The following is a 17,880-nucleotide window of genomic DNA, read 5'->3' as shown; positions in this document are numbered from 1 at the left end:
TTCTATGTTAAGTGGTGGGATAAGTTTGACTTCACCAGAATTCGATCCCTCCTAGACACTGAGTTCCCTTTTAAGTCAGAAGATGCTCCAGCTACCCAAGCTCAAACCCCAGTGGTTCAATCACCAAAACCTCATATTAAGCTTCCTCAAGCTCCTAAGTCAGAATCGTCTACTTTCTCTAAAGGAAAAAAGCCTACCAAGAAAGATTTTAAAGCCTTTGCTCTTGCCTTTGCAGAGCAATTCTATGAAGTCAGTGAAGAAGAAGAAGAAGACTCTGCAGCAGAATCTTCTACTCACCACAACCAAGTCGATTTCTACCAAGATCCCCAAGACCCTCTTGATGCTTATGACTTAGGTTTGGATTTCTGAGTTCTTCTGTGTTTGCATCTATTGGCACGAAAAGACAAAAGTGAACAGTATTTTGTCAACCACCCGAAAAAGTACTGTTCATGAATAGTGACATTTTTCACTATTCACCTGAGTCACGTAGCTTTCGTTATTTTTACCCAAAGTAAAAGCAGAAGGAATCTGCTTTCAGCTACTTTCGGTGCACGCGTGGCAGCTTTATGCACGCGGATATCTCGTGATTCCAGCACTCAAGCTTTCCTTTCAAGTCTATTTAAGAAGCAGAAGTATGAAGTTCAAGACAAAGCTCATTCGAGTGGAAATCAGAGAGACCCCTTCTGAAAAAGTTTTGTAACCCAAAACACTTGTAAAACCTTTTTACAAACACTTGTAATGCCTCTTTCAAGTTTTATGTTTAAGCTTGTATCTCTCAGAGCAACTCTGGTCTAAGTCAATTTGTAAGTTTTATTTAAAGCTTTTATTCAAATATTACTTTAAGTATTTCATGATCTTTGAATATTCTGTTATTTTATATTCAAATTTTGAATTTGAAGTTCGTATGCTTATCACTATGTTTACCTACTCTCATCATTTCTCCATCCACTCCACTATCACAACTTCTTACTTCTTCTAAGACCTCTTTATATTTGCTTCCGCCCCCCTCATTGGTGTATATATATATATATATATATATTAAATGAAAAATAAATAAATCATGAGGGTATTTTCATAATTTTTAAGGGTGCGGTTAGAATTTAATGCGAAACTCTGACGGAGGGGGAGAATTGCAACAAATTATAAGTTTGATGGATGAAATTGAGATTTTCGAACTTTAAGGAGATCATTTCGAAACTAGTGAAAGTTCATGGAGTTTTGTGAAGTTTTCCTTAAATGATAATATTGAAGTTATTTAGTTTCAACTTAGTCAATTATTTTTCGGTTTTAGCTATATGTCACTCTTAGTGTTTAAGGAGTAATTCCAGTTAATTACAAGTTAATTAATGTAGAGGCGCTATGCATAACACTCTGTGTTAATTACCATAGTTAATTAATTTTGAGAAAATTACAATTATTTATGTCATTTTTGTTACTTAGATTTAAAATTGTCATAAACTTGAGTCTTAATTGAACAAATTTAAAATTGAGGTCTAAAAAGTTGATTTTTTATTTTTTATTTTTTTTTAAAAAATACAAGCTAGGGGTTCTGAAATATTTTGCATATGGAATGCAAATCATCATTATTTTAAAAAACACAGCATGTTTTACCTAGAATGCTATATAGCAACGTCTATTTGCTTGATAAGTTAAGACAGTAAAATCTAAAAAATGAGAAGCTTCTAGAATATTGTAATTTTTTGATATTTTTAATTAGCTTGTTTGCTTATGTTGATTATCATAATTTTTTAATTTTTTAATGTGGGTTGCTAACTACATCAGTTGATTAGGATGCATATGTGGGTTGCTTTTAGAATGTTATTAATATTCTTTTATTTCTTTATTTTTATTTTTATTTTTTTTATTTTCGTTATTATTATTATTATTTTTTTTTTAAAAAAAAGGCTTCATCTAGACACTACAAAAAAATAAAAACATTTTTTAGCTACATGTAGTTAGCCACGTGGATGAGGGTCATCCACATCACTATTGGGTCGCCATGTGGCATTAGCGACGTGAGTCCCTCGTGGTTAATTAGGTTGTCGCTAAATGACAATTAGCAATGCTGCGACATGGTATTTTATGTATGTGATTATTTAGCGACGTTGTACTTTTAGCCACATGCCACTAACATGTGGTCAAATGCAATTTTTTTTTTTTTAAAATAAAAAAATAAAAAAAACTTTTAGCCACGTGCCACTAACCCACGTTGCTAACATGTGTGTGTGTGTGTGTGTATATATATATATATATATATATATATATATATATATATATATATATATATATATTTATTTATTTATTTAAGAAAAAAAGAACATAAATTCCTGTTCTTTTTTTATTTTTTTTTCTTCAGATCCTATATATCTCTCTGGATCTTCGGCGCCGTAGTTCCTGATCCGACGAAGGATCCTGCTTTATCCGGCGAGGGCCGGTAAGGTAGGGGGAGGTACGAAGATCCGTCGGCCAAAATATCAATAAAAAATCGTCGGATTTCCTGCCAAAACCACCGGAAATCACTCTTAGCTCAACCGGCCAACGATCCACCGGAAGTCGCGCCTTTGCTCTGCCAAAAAATGCAACACTTGGGTTCACCGGCGACGACTCATGAAGATTCGGGTCTGATGGGTTCAGCTCACGGGTTCGCCGGTTCTCTCTCTTTTTGGGTTTCTCCGATCTCACTCTTCGGTTGGGTTCAGCTAAGTGTTTTGTTGAGAGAAGGGGGAAGAAGGATCGAGAAGCTGGAGAAAGAGGAAAGACAAGAAGAGGAAATAAGAGAAAAGAAAAGCAATAATATTATTAGAGCATTTGTAAAGTCGTCAAAGAGACGAAATCACCAAAATCAGAAGAGAAACCTCAAAAATATCTCTACAACAAACTCTCTACTGCTACAATAAATCAGCTGAGTGTCAGACACCATCGTCTCTTCAGCCGAGCTAAGAGAGCCTCGTCTCTTATTATTTTTCTGTTTTTATTCCATTTTTGCGGGTTCCAACTTCCTTCATCTCTTTCCTATCCTCTTTCTTGTTCCCCTTTTATGTTTGTCGCCGGAGGATCTAGAAGCAGAGGAGAAAAAAGCCGGTCGTTCAGGAAGCCAAGGTCGACAGAGGAGAAGCCGGCCGGAGAACGGGTTGGGTCCGGAGAAAGGCGCAGCGGCGGGGCCAGGTTTTCTCGTTGCGGCGATCCGAGGCGCATCGCTAGGAATTTTAGGGTTCTAGTGGATCTAGAAGCAGAGGAGGCCCAGAAGAAGCCAGCCGTCGAAGAGGTTGGGTCTGGTCGAGAACAAAGGATTCAAAAAGAGGGTTCGGTGGAGAAGAGAAGATTCTAGAACAGTGAAACGTTGGTTGGTTGAAAAGTTAATAAAAAATAATATTTATTTTAAAGTAGAGAATATTTAGAGAGTTTGGTATTTGGAGCTTTTGAAAACTAGGTAGCTAAAATAACAAAAGTGATATTTTTCGTCAAAATTTCAGCAAATTTTGACGAGTTCACTACAAATGCTCTTATGTGTTAAGGGAAATAAGTGAAAAGAAAAAGCGCAACTTTTTTTTGAGGGAAATTAGAACCCGGAAAAAAAAAATCATTTTAAATTGGCCGGATGGTTTATTTGCCATGTCATTAATTAGCGACATGGCATATAAAATATGTGGCTAAATTTTTAAATTCTCAAAAAATAAGAAAAAGATTTCAAAAATTAACCACGTGGTTTATTTGCCACATCACTAATTGGCGACGTGGCAAATAAAACACGTGGCTAAATTTTCAAATCCTCAATATATATATATATATATATATATATATATATATATAAAATTAGCCACGTGGTTTATTTTCTACGTCACTAATTGGCAACGTGACAAATAAAACACGTGGCTAAATTTTCAAATCCTCAAAAAATTGATTATTATTATTATTATTATTATTTTTTTAAAAAAATTAACCATCTGGTTTATTTGTCACAACTCTAATTGGCAACGTAGCAATAATTCACGTGGCAAATTAGCCACGTTGTACATTTTGCGACGTGGTAAATTACCAGAAACTGTAGCCACGTGGTGAAATGTCAATTTTTATTTTTATTTTTCAGTGGGATTTAAGTTCTCGATCATTCCTTGGGCGTTTGTTATTGCTTCCCCTATCTGCTAACACAAAATTAAGTAGTCAGTAGTCCTCATGCTTACACAATCTATGTAGGTAAGTCAAATTAAATGATAGTTGGATAAAAAATTTCAACAACTACGAAGACCGATGATCTTGTAGTTCAATGGTATTTCTTCTATTAATTACTAATGAAAAAGAATCAGAATTTGACCTATGGAATAGGGAGATTAATTTTTGAGGATTACAACAAATTCTTTTATCAATTGTAAATAACTCAACAAGGATAGAGACTTTTTATAGAGAAGAAAAGCTTAATTATCTTTGATTAATGCCCCGTTTGTTTCGGCGTAAAATGATTTTTGAAAAAAGATTTCAGCATTTTATAGTGTTTGGTAGGAACAAAAATAATGATCAACAGAAATCATTTTTAGTTTGACAGTAAAAGCTTCCTTAATTTTTAGAAAACGGTTTAAGGTTTTAAAATTAAACTCTTCGTCTTTGCACACACGTTTGACATCCGATTGTCGGAATTCAGCAATTGTCGGTCGTTAAAATCCAGCCGGCGCCGGAGTCCGGCAACATCATGTCGCCAGAATCCGGCATATCCTGCCACTGTTACCAGACGGGCGGACCAGATTCTGCTAAGATTCATGAAGTCAAATTTTCAATAGATTGGAAAAAAGAAAAAAAGAAAATCTTATGTCCAAAATATTGATTAAATGATTAAATTTATCTCTTCCTATTAACTTAAGTTTTTGGGACAAGTAGTTATTTAACATGGTATCAGAGCTAAAAGTCATGAGTTCGAATATTGACTCCATCATTAACTTCCCTTTATTGAGTCCACACGTGAGGAAGAATGTTAAAGTATTGATTGATTAAATTTATTTCTTCCTAGAGTACTCTTAAAATATTGATTAAATGATTAAATTCATCTCTTCTTCATTGCTTAACCTTTTGAGACAAGTTATGATTTAACAGGAGTAATGTTATAAAAGGAGGACCCATACATACCTTAAGTCTTCTAAAAAATGATTTGACTTTTAAAGTCACTATTGGATCAAAATTCAATAGTGATCTATCACAAATCTAATGATGATTTTTAAAGTCACTTTAATTTTGAGAGGACTCAAGAAGGACACGAGTCTTCATTTTAGTATTATTCTTTCAAATGAGATTGATAGTATCTATTTCATGGTTAGTATTTAAAGTTAGTTCGGTGTATCCAATGATACTGTACATGAAATAAATGTTGCCATGTCTTTTAAAAATTTAAATGATGTTTTATGTATCATGTATACTTTTATATGCACCAATTTTAAATTTTAACCATTAAATTAATACTATCTATTTCATTTAAAATGGAGAAGATCCTTAAAAAAAAACACGCTTTCAATTTTCTCCAATGTTAATTACTTGATAAATTCTCCAAACATAGTCAAATTATACTGCCTAGGCTCTACCAACTCGAGGATTAGAGCACTTTAAGTTTTTTATTATTTTTATTTTTTAAATTAGAAAATTAAACTACTTTTTATTTCTTTATTCAAATATACTCTATACAATATTAACGTTAGGAGAAAGTGTGAAAACAAAAGATTTTTTTTTTATTTTTTTTTATTTTTTATAATAAAATAAGAATAAGAGAAGCTAAAATGCTTCCCTGACCTAAATTTTGGATAGCACTAGAACTTTCTCTTGGTTTATGTAAAGGAAGAAAAATTTGTTGCAGGAGTTTTTGGAAATTTCTTCTATATTTAAGAAATGAAGAGGTATTATTGAAGAGGTCGTCACTGCTGATCACTTAATTATGTACAACTATACTAGCTAGCCCAGCACGGCAGCAACCTTCCCATGTGCATTACTGCAGGTCGTCAGTACTGCTAGGCCATGGACCATCATTCGGGGGAGTGATCACCTCCTTACGGCAAGCAGATGGAAATCATAAGGCAACCAAGTATGGAACAAATTCCTCATATTGCAGCCTGGTGTCCTCCTCCTCAAGGTATTGTGAAGATTAATTATGATGCTGCTTTAGACACACAACAGGGTTATGTTGGAGTGGGGATTGTTGCTCGGGATCATATGGGTATTCTTATGGGTGCTCGGAGCCTTGTCCAAAAATTTAAGGTGCAAGCAAAGATTGTAGAGTCCATGGCAACCCTTGGAGCTGTTATATTCAGTAAGGAAGCCGGTTTTATGGGTGTCATTTTTTAAGGGGACTCGCTACAGGTTGTTTCGGAGATTAATTCGAATTTCCCATACCTTTCGAATGTTGGCCATTTTATAGAGAGCATCAATAAGGAAAAACTTGGGTTACGGTCCAGTCGATTCATTCACACTCCCCGGGAGACAAATTCGGCGGCCCATTGCATTGCTAAAGAAGCTCTTTGTAATAATTTTAATGTGTTATGGTGAGAGGATATTCCTAGTAATATCTCCACCATTGTTTTTAGGGAAGCAGTTGCTCCCTAGATCCTCTTTGTATTGTGGATCACTTTCTATTCTTGATGAATGAAAAATCAGAATTATCTTGTTCAAAAAAAAAACAAGGGCAACATAGTAATGTAACAATTTAAAGAATTGCCAAAAGACAAAAATAACCCTGTTTGATTTTACTCTAATGATGATGGAAGAAGGGTATAACCGTAAATCTACATATCAAAAGATATAAATAACCCTGCCTGATTTAAGTCTAATGAAGAGAGAACAAGGGCAGAATTGTAAAACCGCACCATCAAACAAAAGTCACTATTGAGAGGCCTTTACAGCTTTATATATTACTCTAAAGTAAAGATATATATATATATATAAAAAAAAAAAAAAACAAATAATAAGAGAAGGAAGGCAAGCTAAGAGAAATGGTTAAGTCGATGGGATTCTGTACCGCCCCTGCTACACTTCAAGAGACGAGTCTTCTAATGTAGAAAAAAATCACAAGCACAGTCAATTTGTCACACTCTCTCTCTCTCTCTCTCGGACTGTAAATGGAGAACAATTTCAAATCGCTTCTTAATCATCCTAAACTGGCAGTCAAATGTCTATAATGTGGCAATAAGCTATTGGTTGTACGTCGTAGGATTAATCCAGTAAAACCCGTAGAACCACATATGTTAGCTCCTTGTCTTCTCTCCCTTCCCTCCTCACTCCTAGCTGATCAGCATCATAGGACTGCCTAGGATTGTTGAACAGTGGAATATGACATTTACAAATAATTTGAAAAATGTTGATTCCCTGTCATCATCAAATATCAAATGCTACAAATCGCTGCGAGCCATTATCCTTATTTTACTTTTGGAATAGCTGTCACCAATATTATTTCGCCACGTAAATACCCCGAGTGTCGCTTTCGTAGACCGTGTAACAGGGACCTCTTGTGTCCATACTACTCATGCATGACTCCAAGTCCCCAAGCCGATCATGTATGTTCATATGTAGAGTCGGATTGCTTGTCCTCTTCTTCTGTTTGTTTGTTTTTTTTTTTCCTACGTTTAATTATTTGTTTTTGTGGTTTGGTAGCGAATTGACTTGTTTCCTGACAATACAAACCGTTGAGTCCGTAAGTAGTGATATATGATATGAGAGAGATTAACATTTTTCGGAGGTTTTTTTTTTTTTTTAGGGAAATAAAAAATATAGCATGTTCATACATTACTTTATTCATAAGTACTTTAAATATATGAGTTTGAACTATGCTATATTAATAATCATTTGCACTTGTGACATTCTTTTAATGTGAGACTCAAATCCTTTTACACGCATGTATACTTGATAATCTCAATCTCATGTGTAAGTTCATCACAATATTACTACACTCCCTTCAAATAGAAGTTTTTTTTAATTCAACTTTAGGGATGGTCTCCAAGATCACTTTTGTGCTATGTAGATTTGTTTGCGCCATGCACCTTTGCCCTTATTGACATGAACTTTTAACCCTTGCCCCTTACTCTAGGGACCTTAGTTCATCCGTATTCTATCGGACCTAGCTTGCACTTTTGTCACTATTATAGGAACTCTTGTTTGTGCTCTGCCATCATGAACCTTTGCCCTTAATACTCCAGGACCTTGTAACTTTTGTATACTCCATGGACCATTGTCTGTACCTACGTCATTCCACTAATGCATACTACTATCAACTCTAATACCACATTTTAATTAGGGAAATTAACACTTAGAAAAATCTTTAAATAAGACTATAATATACCTCGAACGTTGAGACATGCACTACTAAATTCAAAATCTTAAACTTATGAATTTGAGTCTAACTATGCTATATTAATTACTTACACGCACTTGTAACTTTTATTTTTTAAATGTGAGGCCCAATCTGTTTATACTCGCGTTTATTCTCAACATACATATAAGAATGTCATATCCATCAATAAACAGCGAGAATTGTACGTGTTGTTCTTCTTTCTTTCTTTCTTTCTTTTTTTTCTTAAAAGCTTCGATTTTGAATTCACAATTGGAGTTGTAAAAATTGTGATTTGTCTTCCTGTCATAAGTTGTCTTCGATAAAATGCAAGATCAAAAGAAGATAGATAAAAAAAAATAAAAAATAAAAAGAGCTGTAACATCCAAAAATAAAAAATCTTTTTTAAATGTACACATGGATTTTAAAACAAAGTGTATTAACTATACTTCGTGACTTTTTCATAAAAGAATTTTTTTTTTTTAAAGAAAAAAGAAAAAAGGAGAAGATCGATCCCAAGGTCCCAAAACCCCTAAGGATTGATGCTCTAAAGTCTGGGAGTGATCTTGACGTGCAAAAACTCGATTCTGAGCACCCAAAACCCTAAAACTCGACCCTTAGTGTTTTAGGGTTGTATAATGTTGTTCGATCAACACTAAATTTTTTACGATGTTTACTGTTCAGACGACATTAAATTTAAAATTAGTGTCTTTTGAATCGTAAACGACACTAAATTTTTATTGTCGTTTATAGAGGTAAACGACACTAATTGAAATTTAATGTCGTTTGAATAGTGAACGACACTAAATTTTTAGTTTCGCTTAATTTTCAAATGTCATTAAATTTTTTTTTGGTAGTGTATAAAACGATTTTTATTATAATAGGGTCAATGGCCAAACCTTTTTTCTGGGCAGGGGTCGAGCTTAATTATTTCGAGTCAAATATATAAAATTAGCTATTTATATAATATAATAATAAATCAAAATAGGGGTACCAGCCAGAGGAAATCCAATTAGCAGCTCACCAGTCAGCTGCATTTATGTAACTAATTAGCATGCCCTATTTAATCCATAGTTACTAACAAACCCCGAATCTTTTTGGGTCCATTACCAAACCCAAAATTTCAGTCCTCAAACAAAATTGTAGTCAACCCAAGGGTTTTGGCCTAATGTGCATTATTAAATCCTATCTTTTCTCCTGATAAAGATATGCAACAAATAATTGCATCAACAATCTATGTACTTTTCAACAAATGATCGAGAGGGAGCTTTCATTTTCTTGAACCTTTTCTTCATCCTAAATAACGAGTCTATTTTTCTGTCCATTTACAAATGCCAAAGAAAAAAGTATGCTGGTCTATATGGTAAGTTCTAGCGAGAGGCCACCTACGTGTCGACATTAGGTTCCCATTTCAATCATAGGATACTATGTTAGCGTGAAGAAACCTTAACTAATTCACCCCATGCATTGGATCGGTATGCAAAGGCTCTTGTCATGCGTAGATTTTCACTGTGTATTGGTCATGTTCAAAGGGAGATATTAATGCGTAGACAAAGAAAGATCGATTGCAAGGAGTAAAGCAAAGCCATCTCTTATTAGCATGAATATTGCCTTTCAGATGGAATTCATTTGGACAGAAATGTACGTAGGTGAGTCTTAGAGTACTGCTAGGAAGGATCGATGACTCTAGAGCTAGCGAAGAGATCGATCAAGGAGAAACGGTATTAGTGGCTTTCATCTTCATCATAGTGACCATACTTTTCCGAATTCCCCCAACCGTACCACTCATTTCCTTGAGACAACTATTAATTAACCATGTGACTATTAAGTGTCTGACCATCTCTTGTTTCTTCTGTTTGACCACTTATCCTGTGAATTAAGTACAGTTGGCATGGTTGTTTGGTCATAATTCTTTATCTTTTACATTATCAAGGTCCTACTCCTATCACATTCTTCTTTCTGGCTTCCACTAGTTTTCCCTAGCTATCACTGTTTTGAACAGGATTTCTACCATATTGGATTGGATGCTTTCTATGGAGGAGTAGCGTACGTAGATTTAGGTTTAAAAACCGCGACCATAGATCCTAAACAAACTTGGCTAAAAACATAATGGAGAACACGGTGGAGGGAGGAGACCCATGAGAACTGTGCTGGAAGGTACGTAAAAAAGCAAAGAAACAAACATGGATAAGGTTAGAGCAAGCTCTACCAAGATAAAGGCTAGAACAAGCTTCAGCACAATAAGGGCTTCATCGGAGGCAATAGCAAGGGAAGTAAGGGGAGGAGAAAATGAGAAAAAGGAGAGGACCTCGATCCCATGGTGTTTTGGTGCATGACCAGGTTTTTCAGAGAAGGGAGGAGAGAGAACGGAGGTCTTCTAATGCAAACTTAGCTTTAACTTAGTTTTGTTTGACATTTCATTCACTTTAAGTAGTTAGTAGTCTTTATGCTAACACAATCTGTGTATGATAGTTGGATAAAAGTTTTCAACAACTACGAAGACCGATCGATGATCTTGTAGTTAAAATAAAGTTAAATGATTGATTAATTAAATTTACTTCTTCCTAGAGTACTGTTAAAATATAATTAAATTCATCTCTTTTTCATTGCTTAAGCTTTTGAGACCAACTTAAGTTATGATTTAACATGAGTAATGTTATAAAGAGAGGACCCATACATACCTTAAGTCCTTCAAAAAATTATGTGACTTTTAAAATCACTATTGGATCAAAATTCAATAGTAATTTATCACACATCTAATGATGATTTTTAAAGTCACTTTAATTTTGAGAGGACTCAAGAATGACACGAATCTTCATTTTAGTTTTAGTCTTTCAAATGAGATTGATAGTATCTATTTCATGGTTAGTACGTATTTAAAGTTAGTTCGGTGTATCCAACGATATTGTACATGAAATCAATGTTGCCATGTCTTTTAAAAATTTAAATGATGTTTTATGTATCATGTACACTTTTATATGCATCAATTTTAAATTTTAACGATTAAATTAATACTATCCATTTCATTTAAAATTGAGAGGATCCTAAAAATAAAAATAAAAAAAAACGCTTTCAATTTTCTCCGATGTTAATTACTTGATAAATTCTCTGAACATAGTCAAATTATACTACCTAGGCTCTACCAACTCGAGGAATATTAGAGCACTTTAAGGGGATTTTTTTTTTTTTTTTTTTTTAATTTTTAAATTAAGAAACTAAACTACTTTTTATTTTCTTATTCAAATATACTCCATACAATATTAATGTTAGGAGAAAGTGTGAAAACAAAAGATTTTTTTTATTTTATTTTTTATAATAAAATAAGAATAAGAGAAGCTAAAATGCTCAATTCCCTGACCTAAATTTTGGATAGCACAAGACCTTTCTCTTGGTTAAAGTCAAGGAAGAAAAATTTATTGCAGGAGTTTTTGGAAATATCTTCTATATATAAGAAATGAAGAGGGATTATTGAAGAGGTCGTCACTGCTGATCACTTAATTATGTACGTACAACTATACTAGCCCAGCACGGCAGCAACCTTCCCATGTGCATTACTGCAGGTCGTCACTGCAGCTAGCTAGGCCATGGACCATCATTCAGGGGAGTGATCACCTCCTTACGTGTCGCTGGACACGTGCCAGGCTACTGTACGTTAGCTCGATCCAATAGTTCCGCCTACATAGCCTGCGGAGACTAACAACTGTTGTCGGGTTTTCTTTAGCATATCATGCGCACTTTGAACGAATTGAACGAGCTAGCTAGCTATGATAGGAGTTTAAACCGTAGACGGAACTCCAGTATTAATAAATCCGTTACACTTCTTTTTCAATATTTTAATTAATTAGCAGTTTCGATCAATTGGTCCACTTTACCTTTCTCCTAATGTAGCACTATACGAATTAATTTTCTTGCTTCTTTTTCAATTTACGTTTAAGCTAGGTAGTGGCCAGCTTTGGTTCATTTTTCCTGGTTCATTAGTCTTCAAGATTTTTCATGCGTAATTAATTTGATATAGAACTTCATCTCTTCCGATTGAGGTGATCATTAAACAATAATAGATACACACATACACACGCTACTCCTTCTGCTTTTCTTTCTTTTTGCTTTCTTCAATTTCTTAATTATTTTAGTTTTTGTTAAATCACAATTTTTTTTCAAAAAATTTAAACGAATAATATTTTAACACTTCTCCTCACCTCTGAACTCAAACTACCTTTTAATAGGTGAGACCTGACCAACGCGTAGAATATTTAATTGAAATGAGAGATAAATGATGGAGTTAATGTTCGAACTCATGATCTTTGGCTCTGATACTATATTAAATCACCAGTAATTTTCTTAAAAATTAAACTTAAACCGATAGGAATAAGTAAATTTAAATTTTATTTATGAAAGTTTCATTTTACTCGCATGATGTAATTAACTATGAAAAGCAACCTAAACATTCCAACCTAGGTGCAGGCAGACAAGCTAGGTACGTAATATATGTCCCTTGTTCACACTACGCAAACGCAATATTTGCTGGATGCTTGATTAATTTGTATGCATGCTCATGGAGTTTGGAAGGACGAGGCCGTGCAACACCAACCGTAGAATATCCATACAAAAGACTATAAAATAAAATTGATTTTAATTAAGCAAACTATAATGGTGGAGAAAGATCAATGCATGATTATAATTAATATCCTACGTAGAAGTCATGCAGATTATACAATTAAAATCCCAAGCTAAATCTCAACGTTAAACACTAGACAAAGCTTAAATCTATATGAAAATATCAGCTTCTTGCTGCACACGTACGCCTGTTGTCTTCTTACATATGCAATCCACGGGCACTCAAGCTATGTGGCATATCATACATCAAAATATTGCTGCAGTAACTATCCCTCTCATCTTCAATGCTACAGTTTGCATAGGTGATAGTAGAAGATGAATTTAGGGGAGTGGGAGTTGATGAAGTTGTCGATATAAGAGAGCCAAAACTGAAATTTGGTACGCGCTCATTGTTGTTTGACTTCAAAATTTGGTTTTCAAATTGAAGGTGATCAATAATAGTGGGGTCGAATTTTGGCAAAGGAATATCTCTCATAGCTAAACCTGCAGGATTGTGTCCGTTATTTTGCCATAAATTTGGTACAGAAGTTTGGCAGCTAAAATTGGTAAAATCTGGAGAGAGCTGCTCCATTTTGGCTTCTGTCAGCTGGGTTTCACTTTGAAAGGCAGTGCTTAGAGAGTTTAATGCTGCACAAGGTTGAATTTCTTGTGAGAAATAACTTGTGTTTGGCTGAATTGGTTGGGTGGACTGGAACTGGTTTGGGTCAATTAGGATGCTGTCAAGTTGGTTTTGCTGAAGATATTGAGAAGTTGTGTTTGGGCTTTTGCACTGCGATGACAAGAGAGCTGTGGCTAGACTTAGGAGATTTGGATTGGCAATAGGTCCGATTCCTAGCAAACTGGGGAGATTAAGTTGAGATGAGTTGTGGAGAGATGAGTTCAGAATCGAGTAGAGTTCGAGAAGATCAAGGCGTGGGGTGTGAGTCACTGGATCAATTCCCATCCTCAATAGCCTCTTTCGGATGTGGGTGTTCCAATAGTTCTTGATCTCATTATCTGTTCTTCCTGGCAAGTGAGCAGCAATAGCGGACCACCTGAGACAGAGTGAAAAGAAAAAGTTAGCTAGACACCATTGGATAAAAAGAAATAAAAATTTAGAGTGGAAATGAATATATATATATATATATATATATATTGTGGGGAATTGTTCTTTAAATATTCACCAATGGGTGCGTTCCAGCTGTAACATCATTGACTTGCACAAATCTAAAGAAGTCCATGAAGTAGGTACTCCATTTATATATTATCAGCACATATTTTGCATAGCTAGGTAGCATCTTTCTTGTTCTTTTATTGCTTATAATAAGTGGAGGATAAGCAAAATAAGTAAGGAAAAACAAATGAATTTATAAGGGACTCACTTATTTCCCAAAACACCGTGTAATTGTATTATGGTCTCTTCTTCTTCATACGAAAACCTCCCTCTCTTGATGTCAGGTCTCAAATAGTTTGTCCATCGAAGCCGGCAACTCTTTCCACACCTTTTCAAACCTGATAAATTAAATAGAAAGGAAAAACATTTATTTTCATCACAATCTATATATAAATCAGCCGTGAAAGCAATAGAAAATAAGTTCCAAGCAGAAATATATATACGTGTAAATTTAAAAAGTGGGGATAGTATATACACCTGCATTCTTAGGAAGGATTCGCCATCTACCATGTCCATGCTTTTGAATATAGTCAATCAGTTTCTGATCTTCCTCTGAAGTCCATGGACCTTTCTTTAATCCATCTTTGTCACTAGAAGGAGATTTTCCCATTGTATCTTCACAAAAAGTTGTGATCAATACTTTGACAGAAGATCGAGTGTGTTTGTGTGAGACAGAGAGACCGAGAGAATTGAAAGAGAAAGAGAGAGAGAGACAGAGAGAGGATCAGCTTTAATTGAAAACCAAGTATTGCTGTGCGTATATATATATATAAACAAATACTAGAGAAGGAAGGCATGCAAGCAAACAAAAATGGTTAAGTCAATGGGATTCGGTACCGCCCCTGCTACACTTCAAGAGACGTGTCTTCTAATGTAGAAAAAAATCACAAGCACAGTCAATTTATCACACACTCTCTCTCTTGGACTGTAAATGGAGAACAATTTCAACCCTCATAATCAATTTAACGTAAATGTGGTAGTCAAATCGCTTCTTAATCATCCTAAACTGGCAGTCAAATGTCTATAATATGGCAATAAGCTATTGGTTGTCGTAGGATTAATCCAGTGAAACCCGTAGAACCACATATGTTAGCTCCTTGTCTTGTCTCCCTTCCCTCCTCACTCCTGATCAGCATCATATGACTGTCTAGGATTGTTGAATAGTGAATATGACATATACAAATTGTTTGAAAAATGTTGATTCGCTGTCATCATCAAGATCAAATGCTACAAATCGCTGCGAGCCACTGTCCTTATTTTACTTTTGGAATAGCTGTCACCAATATTATTTCGCCACATAAATACCCCGAGTGACGCTTTCGTAGACCGTGTAACAGGGACCTCTTGTGTCCATACTACTCATGCATGACTCCAAGTCCCCAAGCCGATCTTGTATGAACATATGTAGAGTCGGATTGCTTGTCCTCTTCTTCTCTATTTTTTTTTTCTAACGATTAATTATTTGTTTTGGTCGTTTGGTAGCGAATTGACTTGTTTCCTGACAATACAAACCGTTGAGTATGTAAGTAGTAGTGATATATGATATGAGAGAGACTGACATTTTTGGGAGTTTTTTTTTTTTTTTTTTGGTGAAATAAAAAATACAGCATATGCATACATTACTTTATTCAAAAGTTTAAATATATGAGTTTCTGCTCAACTATGCTATATTAATAATCATTTGCACTTGTGACATTCTTGTAATGTGAGACTCAAATTTTTTTACACACGTGTATATATATTTGATAATCTCAACCTTACGTGTAAGTCCATCACAACATTGCTACACTCTCTTCAAATAGAAGCTTTTTTTAATTCAACTTTATGGATGATCTCCAAGATCACTTGTGTGCTATGTGGGTTTGTTTGCGCCATGCACCTTTGCCCTTATTGACATGAACTTTTAACCCTTGCCCCTTACTCTAGGGACCTTAGTTCATCTGTATTCGATCCTACCTTGCACTTTTGTCACTATTCTAGGAACTCTTGTTTGTGCTCATGCCATCATGAACCTTTGCCTCAATAACTCCAGGACCCTGTAACTTTTTTATACTCAATGGACCATTATTTGTAATAAGTCATTCCACCATATTGCATACCACTATCAACTCTAATACTACATTTTAGGGAAATTGACACTTCCAAGAGTCTTTTAGTAAGACTATAATATAGCTCGTACGTTGAAACACTACTAAATTCAAAATCTTAAGCTTAAGAATTTGAGTTTAACTATGCCATATTAATTACTTACACACACTTGTAACATTTTTTTAAAATGTGAGGCCTGGCCCAATCTTTTTATACTCGCATTTATTCTCAACATTATATGAGAATTAAAAAATAAAAAATAAATAAAGGAGAAGATCGATCCCAGGGTCCCAGAAACCCTAAGGATTGACCCTTTAAAGTTTGGGAGTGATCTTGATGCGGCAAAAACTCGATTTTGAGCACTCAAAACCCTAAAACTCAATTGTTAGCGTTTTACGGTCGTATAGTACTGTTCAAACAACACTAAATTTTTAGCAATGTTTACTGTTTAAACAACGCTAAATTTAAAATTAATGTCACTTGAATCGTAAACGACACTAAAATTTTAGTGTCGTTTGTAGGGGTGAATGACACTAATTGAAATTTAATGTCGTTTGAATAGTGAACGACACTAAATTTTTAGTGTCGCTTAATTTTCAAACGTCATTAAATTTTTGTTTTTTTTTGTTTTTTTTTGTTTTTTTTTGTAGTGTATAAAACGATTTTTGTTATAATAGGGTCGATGGCCAAGCCTTTTTTCTGGGCAGGGGTCAAACTTAATTATTTTGAGCCAAATATATAAAATTAGCTATTTATAAAGTATAATAATAAATCAAAACAGGGGTACCAGCCAGAGGAAATCCAATTAGCAGCTCACCAATCAGCTGCATTTATGTAACTAATTATCATGCCCTAATTAATCCATAGTTACTAACAAACCCCAATTTTTTTTGGGTCCATTACCAAACCCAAAATTTCAGTCCTCAAACAAAATTGTAGTCAACCCAAGGGTTTTGGCCTAATGTGCATTATTTAATCCTATCTTTTCTCCTGATAAAGATATGCAACAAATAATTGCATCAACAATTAATCTATATACTTTTCAACAAATGATCGAGGGGGAGCTTTCATTTTCTTGAACCTTTTCTTCATCCTAAATAACATGTACGTCTATTTTTCTGTCCATTTACAAATGCCAAAGAAAAAAGAATGCTGGTCTATATATGGTACGTTCTAGCGAGAGGCCACCTACGTGGACATTAGGTTCCCATTTCAATCATGGGATATTATGTTAGCGTGAAGACACCTTAACTAATTCACCCCATGCATTGGATCGGTATGCAAAGGCTCTTGTCATGCATAGATTTTCACTGTGTATTGGTCATGTTCAAAGGGAGATATTAATGCGTAGACAAAGAAAGATCTATTGCAAGGAGTAAAGCAAAGATCTCTTATTAGCATGAATATTGCCTTTCAGATGGAATTCATTTGGACAGAAATGTACGTAGGTGAGTCTTAGAGTACTGCTAGGAAGGATCGATGACTCTAGAGCTAGCGAAGAGATCGATCAAGGAGAAACGGTATTAGTGGCTTTCATCTTCATCATAGTGACCATACTTTTCCGAATTCCCCCAACCACTCATTTCCTTGAGACAACTATTAATTAATCATGTGACTATTAAGTGTCTGACCATCTCTTGTTTCTTCTGTTTGACCATTAATTTTACTGTGATGTACAGTTTGCATGGTTGTTTGGTCATAATTCTTTATCTTTTACATTAATTAAAAAAAT

General features: G+C 34.6%; 1 protein-coding gene across 1 annotated transcript; it reads right to left on the bottom strand.

The window, feature by feature from the left end:
• Positions 1-12,941: 12,941 nt before the first annotated feature.
• On the bottom strand, positions 12,942-14,800 carry LOC133875220 (transcription factor MYB41-like). The gene is made up of 3 exons (XM_062313264.1): positions 14,538-14,800; positions 14,269-14,398; positions 12,942-13,941 (listed from the first exon to the last, which is right to left on the bottom strand). The coding sequence occupies exons 1-3, from the start codon at positions 14,668-14,670 to the stop codon at positions 13,107-13,109; spliced, it is 1,098 nt and encodes a 365-aa protein (XP_062169248.1). The 5' UTR covers positions 14,671-14,800; the 3' UTR covers positions 12,942-13,106.
• Positions 14,801-17,880: the final 3,080 nt, after the last annotated feature.

The sequence above is a fragment of the Alnus glutinosa genome, chromosome 8 (assembly GCF_958979055.1).
Source record: "Alnus glutinosa chromosome 8, dhAlnGlut1.1, whole genome shotgun sequence".
Lineage (NCBI taxonomy): Eukaryota > Viridiplantae > Streptophyta > Magnoliopsida > Fagales > Betulaceae > Alnus > Alnus glutinosa.
The sequence above is the reverse complement of the archived record's forward strand: the minus strand, read 5'-3'. Positions and strand labels throughout refer to the sequence as shown.